This window comes from Siphateles boraxobius, unplaced genomic scaffold (assembly GCF_051911475.1).
Source record: "Siphateles boraxobius isolate OS27281-9 unplaced genomic scaffold, OSU_SipBor_1 3, whole genome shotgun sequence".
NCBI lineage: Eukaryota > Metazoa > Chordata > Actinopteri > Cypriniformes > Leuciscidae > Siphateles > Siphateles boraxobius.
The window spans coordinates 3688770-3708257 of NW_027508919.1; the positions used below are offsets into that span (position 1 = coordinate 3688770).

A 19488-nucleotide genomic window follows, 5' to 3' on the forward strand; every position below is an offset into this window, starting at 1 on the left:
AGTTTTACGAGCCATTCCTTCAGCACTTTAGTTTTACTGGCATTTTAACCTGAAAAGTCAACATGAAATCAAAATGAATCCTATTTACTTTCATAACACATACTCCTTGTCTTATTTTGGGTGATTCTTTAGTGCAGCAAATGAGCTCCTACTAACCTGTGTGGCAGAAATAAAGAGTCTTTAAATGACATGAAACACAGATTCCTTCCACGCAGGCGGAGATGGTGAAATAATCATCACAATCTTTTATTACAACAGCGTTGAGTTCTACCCTAAACGGGAAAATCATGTTAGCACAACAGCCAAAGCGAAAAGTAGGCTATAGAGGTCCGTTTACGAAAGCCATTACTAAGAATGTATAAAATTGCAGCTTTTACGTCATTCCAACATCCATAAAGCATAAAAGAGCCAAAAGCTCATTCTCTCACTTTCAATGTCCTCATGCTTTACAACAGGACTATAAAAATCTACTTGCACTTGATCAAAGTTAGTACCGTTGAGTTTCAGAGGCTCATGAACAATATCTTCTTCAAAAGTGACACTTTTCCAGGGTTGAGACGTTTGGGTTGACTACAGTGATGAGAGGAAGAGGCCGGGAGGTTCACGGTGTGTTTTTTGCAGTCCTGCTGCTCAATAATCAGTCCAGGTTGAATTTTCTGCAGGCACATAGAGACACATAGAGGCTTCGTGGTCCATTGAATAGAGAAAATGAGGCTGTGGCTTTCAGTCCGAAAAGTTTTTCCTCTTCTTCACTGTTTTGCATACTCAGACTCAACTTTCCTCGCTTGTGCGCATACAATGTCCCATACCCTGTTTCGTGTTAAGACACTGCATTTTTCAACATACATTATATCCATGGATCACTTATCAACCATCAGCTCCTCAGTTAAAAGAGTTTAAAAAAACAATGGTGTGGGTCAATCAAGGGTCAAATGTATTAATCTTTACAAGCGTTTTCCCGTAGTCCGCTATATTGGCTCCAAAAGGAGAAAATAAATGTACAATTCATAAATATAACATAATAAATAATTACAAGGGGGTAGTTGTATAACACTACAGACAGCCCACATGAATCTTTACATGCACCTCAGCGTGCGGCAAAGCCCTTGAACTGGCTACTTCATGAGGCCGATACTGTGAACGTCTCACAAGGACCAAATGCTACATCTAAACCAGACCATTACCACACACAGCCTTGGGATATACACATTGTGATGTCATAAAGAATGTCAAACACTGCTAAGTGATGTCATGAATTATTTAAAGGTGAAGTGTGTCATTTCTGCTCCACTTTTCAAACCGATGTTCAGAACACTTCCTGTCTGACGTTGGTGTCAAACTGACAGTCCCGCCCCAAACTGATGCTATTGGTTGAACTATTTTCAGGCTTGTCAAACTTATTTTGGGGAAATATTTACTTCAGTCATTGTTGTCTCTGCATATTAAACTGAGACTTTAACATTGGAAAAAATGACACCCTTTACATTTAAATTCTCAAACCATCACAATCAACCTTTATGATGTCATAGGTCTTTTTTGTCTTTATAACATGGTCCTTAAAAGGACAGTTCACCTAAAAATGAAACTGTCTCACCTTCATGTCAATCCAAATGTGTATGACATTCTTTCTTCTGCGTAACACAAAAGAGGATATTTTGGAACATGTCTCAGACATCGTTGAAAATAAATGGGGTCTGATGTTGTTTGGACCCCAACATTCTTCAAAACATCTTACCACAAAAGAAAGAAAATCATACAGGTTTGGAACAATGTGGGTGAGTGAACTGTCCCTTTAATCTAAAGGAAATCTAAATGAATCTCTTTGGGATGTCATAATAAAGTTCTAAATGACATCACAACATGGCTGCATATCACGCTGCATCTTCCAAAACGCATTTGTGATGCCATACTTCACTTTCTCTTGACATTTTATGCAGTGTTGTCATTTCTTCCCACTTATACAGTCTTGGTCTCCTCATTTTTTGTATTTGGCAAATAATAATGTTCATAGCATTATTTACTATGCTTATTGTTGTAGTAATAATTCTAACAATACATATAATGGTCATAATAAATTTACTGTACATTGAAATAATAAGGATATTATAATGCTACGTTTGTATTTCTCTCCGTTCACGAAACGAGTCCGTCTTACGTATCTGAACCCACTGCAGTCGGGGTCAGACGTGAGTCTGTCTCATGAGTTCAGGGGTCAAAAAAGGCTCTTCAGCTATTGTGCTCTGGGGCGTGTTTATGAGCGGCCCGTCCGTTGACCCCCTGACCTTGGCTGATTGACGGGCTGGACTGAGTTTTGCGCAGGTAACCTTCTTTCCCCTCCCCGCTGAACAGACTGGCTTCAATCTTATCCAAGTCGTCACTTCCCACGCGGAACTTGGCCTGCAGGAGGCTAACGTACGTCTCATAGCGACATTTCTGCAGACACAGGAAATAATGAAGATTAAATTAGCTTTCAATTAAAATGATTGTTTTTGGATAGCAAAAACAATTTGCTTGGGCGTCTCTGTACTATATTGATCTGTCCACCTAAAACACATTTTTGGTGAAAATGATGAGGATGAAAGAGGAAGCGAGGAGATGCTGGATGACAGGATTTTTTTTAACCCCTTACCAGTCGCCCCCCTTTTTGGCAATCGAGTGCAAAATGACATACCCATAATAAAATGGTTGTTGCTAAGGAGTCCTTCTGACTATACACAAAACCAAGGTATCATTTAAAAGCTAACACTTGACAGTTTACTGTGAAAAACTCAGAATTGCTCTAGCAATTACTAATAGAGAGATAAAGCAGCTCAAAAACAATGCACAATTTTTTTGAATGTAAAATTCGGGATCACCAGGGATCCCTGCGGCTCAAGGGGTTAAATAAGAAATTAATGTATGAAATCCAAAACTGTGTGTGTGTTAATCTGGTTCATTTATTTTTCTTTTGTTTTGGCTAGTAGAAGTTCTGAATGGCCAGTAACTTCAAAATTTTGTAATTTTTTAAAACCAAATTAGCCGGTGAGTGAAAAAGTTCATTTCAAACCCTGTATATATGTCATATAGATCAGCAGTTCTCAACTGAATTTGCCAGGCTGTCATACAAAGAAATTATGAACACTTCATGAAGACAGAAACAATAAAATATTAATAAGTGATTATGTTGTAGTCTGCTTTTTCCTGTAAGCTTTTGTTTTTCTATGCATTTTTTTGCGTCGTAAAATGAATCCTGTAGCTGTAGTTTTCCTTTTTTTCAGACAAAGATCTTAATCAAGTTTAGTGTTTTGTTCTTACCACATATATGACATGTATTTTGATGGTTTAATCGAATTTGTAGGGTCATTAAAAACAAATATCTCCCCCGGACATCACTTTTGGCCACTAATGTATATCTATTCATGATAATTTATTATTTTTATAGTTTGTTTAGTTCCTAAATGCCAATAATTGTATGCATAAAACATTGTCCCCATTTCAACAGGCTGACAAATAAATACTACAGCAAATAACTTTGACAACTAAAATAAAATACACAGGTTTTCTTCCTTTTTCTATTTATTTTGCTATTATAACATACACAATTATATGGTTAGTTGCACTTTATTATTGCCAATATGCATTAATTTTCCTTGGTGACCATGACTATGACCAGAACAGACCTGTGACCTAATATTTGGTCATGCCCCACCAGTTGGGAACCACTGATATAGATGTTTTACAGATGCTATTTTGTGACCTATAAACAAATTGATAACTAAAAACGAAGGTTAAAATATATGTATATTCTAACAAATTTGACTGAAAATGTTTTTCCCCATTAGCCCTGTGCTGTAGAAAAAGCATGAATGTAATAGCAAAAGGGACAAACAGAAGCATTTGCATGAGCTCTGAGACAGATGACTTGTATTGGTCTGACCTCATAGGTTAAATAGTGCTCTTTGATTCGATACTCTTCTGATTCTTTGCTCTTGGGCGTCAGATCCGGCGGGCTTCTCTTATGTTCCTCCAACTCCAGAGAGATCTGCTTCAGTTTGTTCTCATGTGACTTCAGTTGCTCCTCCTGCATAAATCATAAACTACCGTCATGTATATACTGTACACTGCCTATTTTCTTTTTTAAAGTACATAAAACAATAGGCCTATATGCAATACTATTCATTTTTATTAGTATTACATTAGTATACAATTTAAGTCTCACAGGACTTCTTTACATTATTGATGTATATTTACAAAAAGTCTTTTATAAATATATATTTTATTATCAAATAAAAAATACAATAACTGTAGTATACTTTTATGTATTAATATAAACATATTCTATTAATATATAATAATAATAAAATCACAAGACTTCATCACATTAGAATTCAGTGAATAAATAAATATTTTTATATAAATATATTACAAATGTAAAAAATATATGAATAACTATAGTATATTTATTAATATAAACATTATTATAAAACTAAAACTATTATATATATTAAATATTTTGCATTATACATATTAAATTATATGTATTAAATATTTTGCATCATACATGATTTTGTAAATCAAATTATATTACAAATTAAAAAAATAATAAATAACTATAGAATATTTATTAATATACATATATAATTATAATATATATTGCATTTTAATTACATTTTGCATAAAAATTTATTTTGGTATCAATAAGTAAAAAAAATGTTTCTGGTAAATTCCATCAAACTGGAAATGGAAATTCAATTTGACTCCATTGGATCATGGGATACAATATTCAAGCAATATGTTAACCCTAATGTTACATAAATAGTTGAATTAATTATCAAATTACAAAATGATTCTACTGCATACTAAAGCTCATGAGTCAGTAGGCTGTTTCTAGCTGTGTTTGTGCACCTGGTTGAGTCTAGTGGTGGATGAAGGCAGCAGTGGTCTGCAGAATTTCTTCATGGAGCCGATGGCGGCGGGAAAAGCAGGAGCCGAGAAAAGAGCCGCCACCAGATTAATCCTGAAAATCCATGACATCATCTCCTCTTCACTCCTACACACATGCATTTAAAGGGAAAGTCAATAAAGGCAATCTGACAAACACCCATCCTAGTACAATGTGACAGGGCTGTTAACTAACCAACTAACCAACAAGAAAAGCCTCTCAGAGCAGTTAAAGAAGCGTGATGCTTACGGGGCCTGCAGGAGGAAGACCCTCCAGTCAGAGGTCTTGAGTTTGAGGACGTTCTGTTTCTTGCTGTAGTCACAGGCCCTAGTAGCAAGAGCGTGGTGAATCCGAACTGCGTTCTTCAAGTCCACCTCTGACAGGTCTTTATCAGGCTTATACTCGTCCTGGCCATAGGAGGAGACAGATAACAGAATGAGTGTAAGCAGAAATGAAAATACATGAGAGAGAGAGACAATGGCTGTGTTCCAAAAGGTGCATTTTAATACACAAAGGCAGTTCCAAAAGGGAGCAGGATAACTGGAATAGGTAATTACGCTGCATTAAAAGAAAACTTGTTTTGGCCAAATTGAATATAGCGTGTATCCATCACGGCGAAAGCAATTCCATTATGTACTGCAGCATCTGACAAAATAAAAACAAAAAAAACATCCGAGGCAATGGACAAAGTGATACATTTATTACATTCACACTGAATAATCAACACAAAAAAGTAATAATAAATCCCAATATTTGTGTTTACTGTCTATTGTGTATGCTTAATAGAGTACCACAGTGTTATCTGAAGAGCATCCTAATGTCAAACTCCACTGAAATCAATTGTAAGTAGAGTTTCTTGTGCACTTCTTGTGAGGAGCCTATTTGTGTAGAATGTAGAGCATTTCAAATCGATCGAGGTTTCAATTTCTGTTAGCATGTTGCCTTACAAGAAAGCTGCCTATGTAGACAGCTCATTATGTTCAGAATAGAAAACTAGCGTACCACTTTTTGCATAATGTACATTGCCTTTCATATTTTAAAATGTAGTATGTGATAGAGTGTGCATCTTGGAGTGTTAATCTTGGAAATGTAATTATTATATGCCGTTTTAAATCCAATTTTGTGTGAAAATGTCTTAACTCTTCTGATGTTTGATGTGTCAAAAAAGAAAATATGTAATTAGCATAGTATAGTACACATACTTCAAAATATAGTATGACTATGCTGCAGTGTTTGCGTGTATGTGCGTGTGTGTTTGTTTGTGTGTGTGTGTGTGTGTGTGTGTGTGTGTGTGTGTGTGTGTGTGTGTGTGTGTGTGTGTGTGTGTGTGTGTGTGTGTGTGTGGGAGGTAGATTTAAATTACTTTCTGCAGGTAGAGAATCATCCCCTTCAGCACGGCATAAAACTTCTTCCAGCCTCTGCGTCCTCTCGGGGCTGCAGAGAGACAGAATAAAAGAGAAAATGTGTGTGTGAGAGATACAGAATAAAGACACACTTCACTAATGAGCTCCTCTGTTGTTTGTTGCAACACAAGTCGAAGAAAGAAAATCTGTAAAGCAACTTCCCCGCTCACAAATTAACTCCACCTCTCTGTAAGATACAACCTAATTGTTTTAATTAAAGCAGCTGCATTATTAAACAGAAGGACATTCTAATGTCAATTCTTTCTTGACATTAGCTCTGTTCCAAAACTTAGTGAGCTGCTCAGGCAGGTACCTACTAAGACAACATGCAAACCATCATGGAATCTCATAAGTGACCTATATTTGTAATGTTCTGAATAGGAAACGCCTCCACGCAGCACACAAACAATCCTCGGCACAGGAGATAGAGAAAATATATAGCTTATAAACACATACACACACACATATATATATAGTCGCAGTTGGGAGGAAACCTTGTATCTCCATATTTCTTTTTCATTTTCCATACGTTTTTTTTCTTCATAAATCGTTACTATTGGTCACACTTTACATCTGTCTGTGGGTTTTGCAAATATTTAACCTATGAAAAGTATAATAAAAAAGCTTGAGACTAAACCTTGTAACTCCATTGGCTCCTCAAACTCACCTTACTCAAGAAACACTTTTTATAAGGCTAATGTTGTATGTATTTGAGGAGCAGAGAAGAGTGTCTTTAGCCCTATTCGCACGGGATAAGTATTACCTGGTGACCTCTAGTCATTTGTAATAATTGCGGAGTTTGTCTGAGATCTTAATCCCGTGCGAATCGGCCATGTCTGTAATTTGTCAAGTAAAGATTCCCCCGCAAATTACCTACTATATTTCGCCGAACACCCGAGGTCCTGTGATAATATTAGTCCCGTGCGGCATCTCTGTGATTTGGCCGGATCGTATATAATTTTTTCAAGGTTTTTGTTTCATGTGCGCCTTTTTATCCATCTTTCGCGAAGAATGGAGGCTGTGTTGGAGTGTTTTGATGCGGTAAGGAACTTTATTCTGTTTATGTCATAATATATCATACAGCTACACCTATAGCCTAACGAAAAGACATTTCCAAGCAATAGCCTATTGACGTCATATCCGGGCGGTAAGTCAGTAAATTTGAGTAAAATCACAGGCTTCGGTTATCCCGTGCGAATGCGCCGCATGAAATTCAGATGTGGGGGGGTAATTTCTAAATCACACGAGGTCCCCAGATAGTACTAATCCTGTGCGAATATGGCTTTAGTCTAGCATTTGTCTTAAAGTAATAGCCAGTATGTCTTAAATAGCCTGCGCTCAATAACATGAGATTTCGGCCAAATGACAGAAAACTGAGTCCACATAGCTAAAATAAACTTTATAATCTGTATGTTGCTGGAAATGTCATTTGATGCACTAGCTGCCTCAGATGCAGCCAATAAAATCATGTATGTATTTCATGGAATTCTCTGAAATTTGCTGGTCAGAAACCTTGTAACTCAATTTTTAGCTTGATTTTGATGAAATACTATTAATATAATGACACATTCAGGTGTCTGACCATTTTAAAGCCACATATCAACTTTGACAACATGGTGTTCAATTCATTTAAAAATACAGTGTTTTTTCCATTTCCTGAAAAATTGCATTACTGGAGATACGAGGTTTCCGCCCGACAGCGACGATACTCACACACACACACACACACACACACACACACACACACACACACACACACACACACACACAAACATACACACATATATATATATATATCATAAAATAAATATAAATATAAATGTTAGATGAAAAACTTAATTAAGTTAATAATTACAAATGTTGCACTAACTAAGATAAATAAATTTAGGCTAAAATCCACATAACAAAATTAATCAACCTTAAACCAGAATTAAAATGAAAGTTTAAAACAAATTAAAATTTTAATAAACACTATAATAGTATATAGGTAATACTAAAATAACACTGAGCTTCTCACAATGCATTATGGGATTGCCTTGTCTATTAGGGAATTAGGCTAAAATGAGAAAGGAAATTATTGGCCAAAAGAAGGCATCGTCTAAGGCAGCGTAGTTAAGATGAGAACACGGCTATGATGTCTTAAAATGCTGACTCAATAGGCAGCAAACTAGGGTTTTTTTTAACACGATTTACCTGTATGTTTATTTATTTATTTATCAGTTAAATGATGCCTCTTATATTGATAGACACAGGAGCAAGGACAGGAAATGATGCAGAAACTAAGGGAAACAGGACCAGGAAATGTATCCAAAAGCCTGATTTTACAGAACAAACAAACGACACACTTACTGCGTTTGCCGTCCATGTCTGCATGGCTTTTACGTGTCAGAACCCCGTGTTTGTACGTTGCAGCATTGAGTAAAAGTGGAATGGCGATGAAAGGGTTAACGCCGTCCGTTACCCTGACAACCCGCTTCCCCCCCGTCTCACACTGCTCCTCCACCAGCTCCGAAAGACTCTTCCTCAACTCCTCTTCCTCGCTGCAGAAACAGAACACCATTAATGCACGTGTGCAGGTATTAGCCCTAGAAGTCACATGATAATGTGAGCGCTCTTGACTCCTGGGGATGATATTGGATACTCACATCGCCCACTCCAGCTTCTCGTTCTTTATTGAGTTATAGAGCACCTAAACCAGGACAGAGACATATGAGACTGGTAATACCGTACATCTGAAACACCACAAATACACAAAACACAGTCAGCCGGGCTTATGGGACAGAGCTCATGAAAGAATATGCTCTTGAATCCAATTTAAACACAGATGCGTCTTTGTTGCATTCATAAATGCAATTACACCATGCACATTATGCAGTTACTGTGTTTCGAGTGTGTTTTAATGAAATCAGTCAGGTTTGGTGAGAAAACACACTTTATCAGTAGACATGCATGTGCTTCTCTGAAGGTATTTTTCTTTTCCTTACCTGCTGGTTGTCCGAAATAATAGAATAATAGAAAATCCTGAAAAAAATATATATTTTTTTTATAGAAAATCCTAAATAATTACCTTGAGCAATTCTTTGGGAAAATCTTTGCCATCATCTAGGCCGTCTAGATTGCTAATGAACTGCTGGTAGGACATCTTCTTCCCAATGTTCTGCAACGCAATAACACAATACAGTGTTACAACAATAATAATATGTGCCGATTATGAGCCAAAAATTGCACATGCCAATTACTAACATAATATCATTGACAAAATCAACTGACCCTTCGCTAAGCTTCGCTAACACCAGATTCATTGGATAATAGTCTTCTAACTTTGGAAGGAATGAACTGTGACATAGCAAAGCTTTTTTTATCTGCCTTTTGTCTATAAATTAAATTGTTAAATTATGCATTGACATAATTAAAAACGGCAGAAACTGTGAATGGAAATTGAGGAAAAATGCTTGAGGCTGTTAAATCCACATCATGCGTTTCTCAAGATTTATTTAAAGATTTGAAAAAGGAGAAATAATACTGCTTATATCCTCGCTGGGTACCTTGTGCATCACTATTAGAAGTGTTCAGACAACATTTTACCATATTTTTGTACAATTCCTGTAAAATTGTTTAAACCTCCCCAAACACTGATCCTCCTTAGGAAATAGCAAAAGCTTGTCTGAGAAATGAAACAATTGCCAAGAGATTTGTCAGTAATATTTTAAATATTGCACATTAATATAGCATTTAGGATAGTAGCCTATTTTGGTAGAATCTATGGTACAATGGCAATTTTTTGTAAATATACATCATCATATTGAAAACTGAGTGGTAACAAAACCAATGCTAAAGTAACAATACAGAAATAAAATCACAGATATGGATGGAAAAAAAAAACTTTATTTAACAGGTGGATTTCACCAAGTACAACATGTTCCTGGATCAACGTCTTTGTTGATCCTGGAACTAAATTTCAAATCAACCAATCAGATTTGAGTGACAAGTTTTCATTCACCTATCAAGTTACGGGTAGGGTAAGGACTAAATGTTCGGACAGGAATGTTGTTCCAGGAACGTGTCTTACTTGGCAAAGTCACAGTGACCATATTTAACCACATTAGACATTTCTAAGATAAATGCAGTTCACAAAGCTGTCAGCAGATGGCAGTATCAAACTAGCTCCACAAACATCACAACCAACGCACAATAATATCTCAGTCTGACCGACTCCCTCCTACCACAGAGATCTACTTTAGATGAGTAATATTCCACAAATGATGGATGAAAACATTCTGAAAACACATTAAAGCCGAAGCCATTGAGAGAAGACAAAAACACAAAGAAGAAAAGAGGAGGAGGAGGAGAAGAGGAGGAGAAGAAAAGCACTTACCACCTGCCGCAGAGTGGGTTAGACAAAGTGAAAGAGAGACGGAAGAAGAAATGGAGAGACAGAGAGAGACATGTTTAGGTCAAAGTCAGAGAGAACTGTAATATTACTGAGAGAAACGGCAACGAGAGGCTTGTTAATGAAAATGACACTATGAAGCACACATGGTTAGGAAGAGATTTTCAGTTTAGTTGATAACATTATTCATTTTTGTCTTTTAAATAGCTTCATATTCAAACATTACATATTTTTCTTCACACAACACTTTCTGGAAACTTTGTTTCTGATTGGTCAATTGTGGCATTCTTTGTAATGACCGCTAGCCAAGTAATTACCGACTATATATGCATAACATCATGTTCCTGATTACTTTGTTGGAGTGAATACAGAATATAGAAATATGAGACAGAACTGAAGACCAGATCAATCTAATGTGTTTCTGATCAAAGTGCAATCGCTAGTAGATCCAGGTACTGCAGTAAACTGCAGTACTTCCCTCATTTTACTGCACAATCCACAATCAAATCAAATTTCTGTCCACTATTTCCTCTTCTTGTATGCATTCATTATTAACCACAACATTTTGTTGATAAACGAGTCTAATAAACATGCTAATGTTAGACATGTTTGGATTCAACAACCCAGAGAAGAGCTGTTGTGTGAGTGTTGCTGAATACATACGTGTCCATGCAGGTCTGTGTTAAGAAGCATAAGTGCACAGGTCAGGGTGTGAGCACCATCTATTAATAAGAAATGGGGAAAAAAAAGTGTTAATAAAAATCATAAATTTTATAGAACAAATATATGAAACTATAAAGGCCAGTTCACACCAAGTACGATAACTATAAAGATAACGATAGAGATAAGCGTCCAAACGCCCTTTTGGAAAATTTATTTTTAGGAGTGTAGTGCAGTGCATCATTTGGAACACATTTTGCTAGCTTAGCAGCAAGCTAACATTAAATGAATGCTCCAAATAAGTCACTTATGAAATTCCACTTCAGTTAAGAAGCCATCTTTGAAGGCAGCAGCCTATGTATAGGCAAAGGGCTTACTAGGTTTTGGAATAGTTTTGTATGTGTAACTTCACTCATGTGTGCCACAATGTAGCATAACAGTTAATTGAAAACCTTATACAGGTGAAACTCGAAAAATTAGATTATCGTGCAAAAGTTCATGTATTTCAGTAATTCAAATTAAAAGGTGAAACTAATACATTTAGTATATATAACTATATACATATGCATGATCATACTTTTCAGAGGGCCGACATTTCTGTATTTAAAAATCTTTTTTTTATTGATTTCATGTAATATTCAAATTTTCTGAGATTTTGAATATGGCTTTTTCATAAGCTGTAAGCCATAATCATCAAAATTATAACTTTTGCACGATATTCTAACTTTTCGAGTTTCACCTGTGTGTATATAGAATAGAAGATAGAATTTTATAATGGCTGTACTCAATAATATATATATATATATATATATATATATTATTGAGTACAGCCATTATAAAATTCTATCTAAATCTACAGCAATCCACAATGCGTTTGGAAGACTTGCCCTCTGAGGTGAGAGTTTCTGGATTACAGTGGCAAAAGCGTTTGGAGAAGTGCACCAGCACACGTTCTCTCTCCTGCGTCTCTCCCATCAGAGGAAACGCCTTCAAGAAGTTCCTGCAACCAGAGTAAACGAAAAGAAGCATGGTGCCGTACAAAGAAAGAGTAAATATGCTAGTGCTTCCAAATACTATAGCCTGAATTTCTATTCTTTACTGTATTTATTTCCTTACACCAATGTCTGCTATAGTAATGCAACGTGTACTTGCATTGTGTTACAAAGTAAAATCTGGCATTCAAGAACCCAGCAATGAAATTGAGCTTGCATAACTACATTAGAAGAATTTGTGTTCATGTTAGGGCTGCACCATTTGTGGAAAATGTCTAGTAGCGATATGTTTTTATTATTAAAATACAAAAGGCATAAAATTGCCATTCTAAAATTTATGGCTGTCTTGATTTCTTCATTTTTAAATGTTAAACCATCAATTTTTTATTTTGGTGGAAAACCGCAGGAAGCCCTTAAAGCTTTTATTTTTGTTGACAACAGCACTTCTCATTACAGGTTTGGGAAGATTGTTGGTACATGTGTTGCCAAATACATCTTATAAGTGACCCAAACTAGTTTATGTACTTGCATAGAGTATGATTTCGATCCCACTGACTGTCTGCCATGATTATCGTTCTATTCAGGGAACTATTGTTAGTCCAGGACTGAAATATTCTTAACCACACTGTGTAACTACACTTGGTTCTTCCTTTTCTTGCAGTGCAGGTATTTCAGTGATGGCATGCTTAATTGTTTCCAGTTTTAGGAGTATTTGTGGAACTAAGACATGATGAATATGTGACATGCATGAGTATTATTTTGAAATAAACTACTTCCCCTTATTACAGCCTAACAACTGTATGGTACTTATACATGGAAACTATGAAGCCAATTCATGTGTGCAGTGTTTTAAGAAGACTTTCTGTAAAACATCACTTTGAGGAATTGTAAAATTGTGTCCTAATCAGACCCCGACATGAAAAAGCAATGTTTTGTTAGTTTGATTTATATTTTTGCATAGACCCTACCGTGGCCGAGAGAGCTCAACGCGCTGCAACTGAAGAAAACACATGCAAATAGAAAAACACCCGCAAATTAAGAAAACATCTTCATCAGTTTCACAACACATGTGTGCTCCAAATACTCACAACACAACCAAATACAGAAACCCCAATAAGTAACGAACCCGGCTGGGACATGCTTACAGCTCAAAGTCTACTTTATTTTATTTTGTTATTATTATTATTTGCAAAACATACAGATATTACATGTTTATGACATACAACTTTGTATACAATACACAAAATGTTAACAATATGTTCAATGTCATCAGAATACTAATGAGAAAAGAACAATGAGCTGACAACTAAAATAAATAAATAAAAAAGATAGCGAAAAAGAACATGAGCGAAAGATGTTAATCTATACATCAGTTACATTGTACAAATGTTGTCATGTTATGTTTAAATAAGTTTCATAAGAAATGTTAGGTGATGCATGGTCCAAAGATGAGATGGAACACACAAAGAAATATAAAGAATATTTTAAAAACTTTCTTTGTATAAAATGTATATTTATTTGCAACAGTTATGTTAACAGCAGTAATAAGATATTTCTGGTAATAACAACTATTCAGCTGATGGACACCATGCTGCGTTGTCATGGGAACATCCCAGGTGAAAATAATGAGGAAATGACATTGTCTTTCGTTGCTTCCTTGAGCAAGTGCGTTCCAAACAGCCCTGCTAGTGCCCTGCTCACTCCAAAGTCCCCACTTCAAGGGCTCTGCCTTCTGCCCTTAGAAGGGAGTAGGACATTAGGGATGCTCATGAGCAATCATGTCCCCGCCAGGTTCGTCACTTATTGGGGCAACCTGGAAACGTTTCCGTTGTGGTTTCTGTTATTTGCAGCGCGTTTCTGTATTTGGTTGTGTTGTGAGTATTTGGAGTAAACATGTGTTGTGAAACTGATGAAGATGTTTTCTTAATTTGCGGGTGTTTTTCTATTTGCATGTGTTTTCTTCAGTTGCAGCGGGTTGAGCTCTCTCGGCCACGGTAGACCCGCACACTGAAACATCATTGGTCCAAATTCCCACTCACCTGATAGGTGTTTATATTAAACATCAAATGTTCAGTCTGGCTGCGTATTGTGTGGCTACATTTGGCATTTTGCTTTCAATAAGGAATGGGAAAGTATCTGCACTGTTATAATTCAAGTCACTGACAATCCTGGTCGTATTTCATAGTTAAAATGTTCTCACCTCAGCGCTCTGTCTAATGACAACCCAGTGAAGTCAAAGAAGCTCAGGTACTCTGATGCCACCAACTGGCTGAATTCATTACTGCAGGAGAAACAGAAAGAGGGATTGTGGGTATGCATTTCATTCTACTCCATGTCCTATACAATACGCTCATTCATACACAAACACTCACTTCTTGCCCAGGTGTCGTGCCACGTCACAGCGCTTGAAGCCCTCCAGATAGAACAGGCGCTTGGCCAGTCGTTTGGCAGCATCTGTGTCGACGCGGCAACCATTAGCGAGAGTATCTGTGCTGCCTCTCTCCAGCGTGTCCACGCAGCCCAACTCAGGGTCCGAGTCGCACAGCACATCTGTGAGGTTGGCATCACTGTGGAGACAAACATGGAAAAGAAAAAAACATCAATTCCTAGATGAAAAATTAAGCCAAGTGAATGAAGAACAATTCACTTTGGGATTCCAGAAGTTTCAAGAACTGTATGTTCTTCAATAAAAACAAGTTATTGATGGAAAAAAAGAAATAGGGTTTAATTTACACTGATGAGCCAAAAAATTATAACCAGTCACAGGTAAAGCTAATGTCGTGATCGTCGCCTAACAAGGCCACATATTAAGGTCTGAGTGGATTGAATGACAAGCAAATTATCAGTTCTTGTAATCAACGTGTTGGATACAGGAGAAATGGACAGGAATAAAGATCTGAGCGACTTTGACAAGGGCCAAATTGTTATGGCAAAGCGATTGGGCAAGAGTATCTCTGAAACGGCAAGGTTTGTGTGCTGCTCCTGGTCAGCATTGGTGAGAATTTACCATCAATGGTTTGAGGAGGGAGAAAAACAAACCGGCGACAGAGTGTTGGATGCACATTCAGGCTCATTCATGCACGAGGGCACTGAAGGCTATCCCGTCTATCCCAGCCAATAGAAGGGCTACTGTGGTACAAGTCACAAACTTTTAGTGATGTTATGGGAGGAATGTGTCACAACACACAATGCATCTCTGCTGCGTATGGGTCTGAGTAGCTGCAGACCAATCAGAGTGCCTATGATGACCCCTGTCTACCATCTAAAACGTTTACAATGGTCACACGAGCATCGGAACTGGACCTTGGAGCAGTGGAAAAAGGTTGCTTGGTCCGATTAGTCACATGGACAGCCGTGTACATGTGTGCCATTTACATGGGGAAATTATGGCACCAGGATGCACTGTGGGACGACGACAAGTCAGTGGAGGGAGTGTGACGTTCTGAGCAATGTTCCTCTGGTAAACCAGAGTCCAGCAAATTAATGTAGACGTAAATTTGACATGTTCCACCTACCTAAATATTGATGCAGACTAGGTTCACCCCTTCATGACAATGGTGTTCCCTGATGGAAGTGGATCTATAATGCACCCAGCCACACTGCACACAATGTTCAGGAATGGAATTGAGGAACATGATGAAGAGTTTAAGGTGTTGATCTGGGCTCCAAACTCCCCAGATCTCAATACAATTGAGCATCTGTCAGATGTGCTGGACCAACAAGTTTGATTCACAGTGTCTCCACCTCGCAACCTACAGGATTCGAAGGATCTGCTGCTAACAACTCAGTGCCAGAAACCACTGGACACCTTCAGAGCTCTTGTAGAGTCCATGCCTCGGCGGTTGAGTGGACAAGCAGCATATTAGGCAGGTCATAATGTTTTGGCCTATCTGTGTGTACATATTAGGTCATTAGCTGGTCCAAGGTGCTTTAAATGGTTAATTGGCTAGCTGTTTAGATCAAGGTCAACATGCCTGACCATCTTGGATGAGCTGATGAGATAGTGGACCAAATTGGTTTTGATCTGCTTTTTGTCCATCAGATTTGTTACCTAAATCCAAAAAGAGATGAACAGAGATGATCTAATCCTAAAATACAAAAAGCATCATACACGTGTACATTAGTGTTCAAATTTATGCTATTGAAGTAAGCACCCAATCCAAGGCCATTACAATCCTCCTGCAATTTATGCCACTGAATTAGCATTAAGCTCACGGGTAGCAAAGAGCATCTTGAGAGAAACACAATATTTTTTTCCAGCTGAGAAACAGCACATCTAATTCAACTAATTAAAATCTTGATGTGTACAATTACTGCAATGGAGGCAATGGCTCATTAGGATATTCTTTAAACGAAGCTGTTGGGACGAGGAGTTTGCGCGTTGGCTGCTGTGCCCCAGAGATGACAGAACCTGAGTGAGTCAGGCAGGCCATTACTGAAGTGACAGACGCCAAGCTTTTCATATGATTTATTTATGAACTTCTGTCTGGTTATGGTACACAGCTCAATGTGCATAAGCTAATGTGCCTTATGGGGTTTCATTGTAATCATAAACATTAAGTATAGGGGATGTGCAAAACTGTGTATTTTCATTGGGTTGCTGGAATAAAAACTATAATTTAGGCTTTTGGGTTCACCTGATCCTGATCAGACGTGTTTCTTATGGGACATTTATATAACATTCATTTTTCTGGTTAAAAATAGCTAGACTCTGCGCAACATAATGGAACAGAATTCAACTTGAGACTTTTAAAAGCTGGGTTATTTATAACTTGACACTTTGGCTTAAAAACACAAAGTTTGAGGCGGAACGCTCAAAAAAATAGAGACGCGACAGGGCAAAAGACTTGCAAAACGTGTGTGGTGGTAGTGGCGGCGCTTTAAAGGGGATCAACTTGAAATCTCTTAAATAACAAAAAATGACTAGTCGACCATTGTGGCTAAAATACACAATCTTTCATAAGTTACTTTTAATTAATAATTTATTCAGAAAGGACACATTAAATTGATCAAAAGTGTCAGTAAAGTAATTTTCTATTTCAAATAAATACTGTTCCTTTTGAAAACTGAATCTTATAAAAGATGTATTATGGTTTTCACAAAAACAGGGATGATAATCAGAAATATTTCTTGAGCAGCAAATCAGCATATTAGAATGATTTCTGAAAGATCATGTAATACTGACAATGCTAAAAACATTCAGCTTTGCCATCACAGGAATAAATTTAAAAATATGTTAAAATAGAAAACGTACTTTGAATTGTAATAATATTTCACCATATTACAGTTTTTACTGACTCGATCAAACAAATGCATGCTTGGTGAGCCCTTAAACTTTTGAAAAATAGTGCAAAAAATTATTTTGTCATCACTCTGAGAGCAGACATGAAGAGAAACATACTGCAAATACAGATGGCGTATGCTTACTGGACAGCAGTTTTCTCGATGCGTGTCTGTCCACTGCCTTCTGAATAAATTATGGCTGTCATTTTCATTGTGGACGAGTCAAATATTTTTTGCTTAATTTAATTAGCACAATCGCATTAGCTCCAAACACGATAAGGAACGTTAATGTGTTGGTTGCCATGGCGCCAGCAGAACCTGGTGTTCCGGGAGAGAGAAAGAGGGTGTAATTTGTGTCCCTCCCAAGCAGATGGCCCCTTCATCAGCATTACCCACAGTGCCCTAGAAAAGCCCAGACAAATCTCACATAGCACAGAGCAAACAGTCACGCAGGAAGGGTTGCACAGGGTAAGCACTGTAATTCTAGGTGAGGACTAAAGTAACAGGCGCACTACGTGATGAACAGTAGTTTAGGGTGATAACTGTTTCCTGATTTCATTCAGAGACCACAAAGGCATTTCAGTATGGCCGAATTAACCAGGTCTGGAGCAGTTCAAAGAAAAAGTGACTTGGATGTGCGAGGGATCCCGAATTAATTTCTGAGCCCTTTTCCTCTCTACAGTTCTTGGAGGGTGAGCAGAGGAGCACCAATAATCCTCTCAGCAGTCCGAACCGTCCATCTGATGTCTGATTTTGTAGCTGAGCCAAACCAGACAGTAATTCGAAGTGCAGAGGACAGACTCAGTGACTGCAGGGTAGAACTGCATCAGCAGCACCTGTGCACCTTCAGCTGGTGAAGCAAGTACAACCTCTGCTGGGCTGTTTTTGCCTTGAAGTCCACAATCATCTCCACTGTTTTGAGTGTGTTCAGCTCCATGTTATGACTGCACCAGACAGACAGCTGTTCAACCTCCTGCCTATATGCAGACTCTTCACCATTGTGTATGAGGCTGATGACTGTGGTGTCGTCTGCAAACTTCAGGAGTTTGACAGAAGGGTCTTTTGTAATGCAGTTTTTCGTGTACATAGAGAAGGGCAGTGGGGAGAGCACACATCCCTGGGGGGCGCCAGTGCTGATTGTACAGATATTGGACGTGCTGGGATGATGGTGTTGAAGGCCGAGCTGAAGTCCATGAAAAGGATTGCATAAGTCCCTGGTTTTTATTTGTCCCATGTTAACTGCATCATCCACTTAACTGTTCGAGCCTGTTGCAGGTCTTTTAAAGTGAAATCCGCTATGTAGAAGCAACAAAAGCTAGAGAAGAACTTACAGAAACTGCTCAATAAGCAAACTACAGGGAGTCCAGCAAGGGCTCTGTGATGTCCTTCAGGTAGACCAACAACCGTCTTTCAAATGACTTCATGACCACAGATGTGAGAGCAACAGGCCTGCAGTCATTAAGTCCAGTGATTTGTTTTTTTTTGTGATGGGGATGATAGTGGAGCGTTTGAAGCAGAAAGAGACTTCACACAGCTCCCTTCCAGCTTCAAATGCTCCACCATCATCCCCATTCAAAAAACATCCCCTCAATAATTCTTAATGTTACTTAGAAAACAGGTCACAGGTTTAATTCGTTTGAAGTACTTGTGCTAAATGTTACGCTCTTAGATGTAAGAAACAAATCCATATTATCTCTAGCCTTGGCTACCGTATATAGACCTTCAGGGCCATATGTTGATTTCCTAAAAGAATTTGCAGACTTTCTCTCAGATCTATTGGTCAATGTCGATAAAGCAATAATTGTTGGAGACTTAAACACACACGTAGATAATACTAAT

The 19488-nt window shown here is 37.7% G+C and overlaps 1 protein-coding gene across 5 annotated transcripts in view; it reads right to left on the minus strand.

Annotated features, from left to right (window-relative positions):
* Positions 1 to 220: 220 nt before the first annotated feature.
* psd2 (pleckstrin and Sec7 domain containing 2) overlaps positions 221 to 19488 on the minus strand; it is a 78534-nt gene continuing 59266 nt past the window's right edge. For all 5 annotated transcript variants that reach the window (XM_077247425.1, XM_077247427.1, XM_077247428.1 and 2 more), the window contains 12 exons: positions 14739 to 14933; positions 14567 to 14647; positions 12262 to 12374; positions 11378 to 11436; positions 9392 to 9481; positions 8970 to 9013; positions 8674 to 8864; positions 6285 to 6355; positions 5171 to 5328; positions 4885 to 5029; positions 3917 to 4060; positions 221 to 2433 (listed from right to left, as the gene is read on the minus strand). In XM_077247425.1, coding sequence (XP_077103540.1) covers positions 2227 to 2433; positions 3917 to 4060; positions 4885 to 5029; positions 5171 to 5328; positions 6285 to 6355; positions 8674 to 8864; positions 8970 to 9013; positions 9392 to 9481; positions 11378 to 11436; positions 12262 to 12374; positions 14567 to 14647; positions 14739 to 14933 — 1498 coding nt within the window. In that variant the 3' untranslated portion in view covers positions 221 to 2226. The remainder of the gene's footprint in view (positions 2434 to 3916; positions 4061 to 4884; positions 5030 to 5170; positions 5329 to 6284; positions 6356 to 8673; positions 8865 to 8969; positions 9014 to 9391; positions 9482 to 11377; positions 11437 to 12261; positions 12375 to 14566; positions 14648 to 14738; positions 14934 to 19488) is intronic.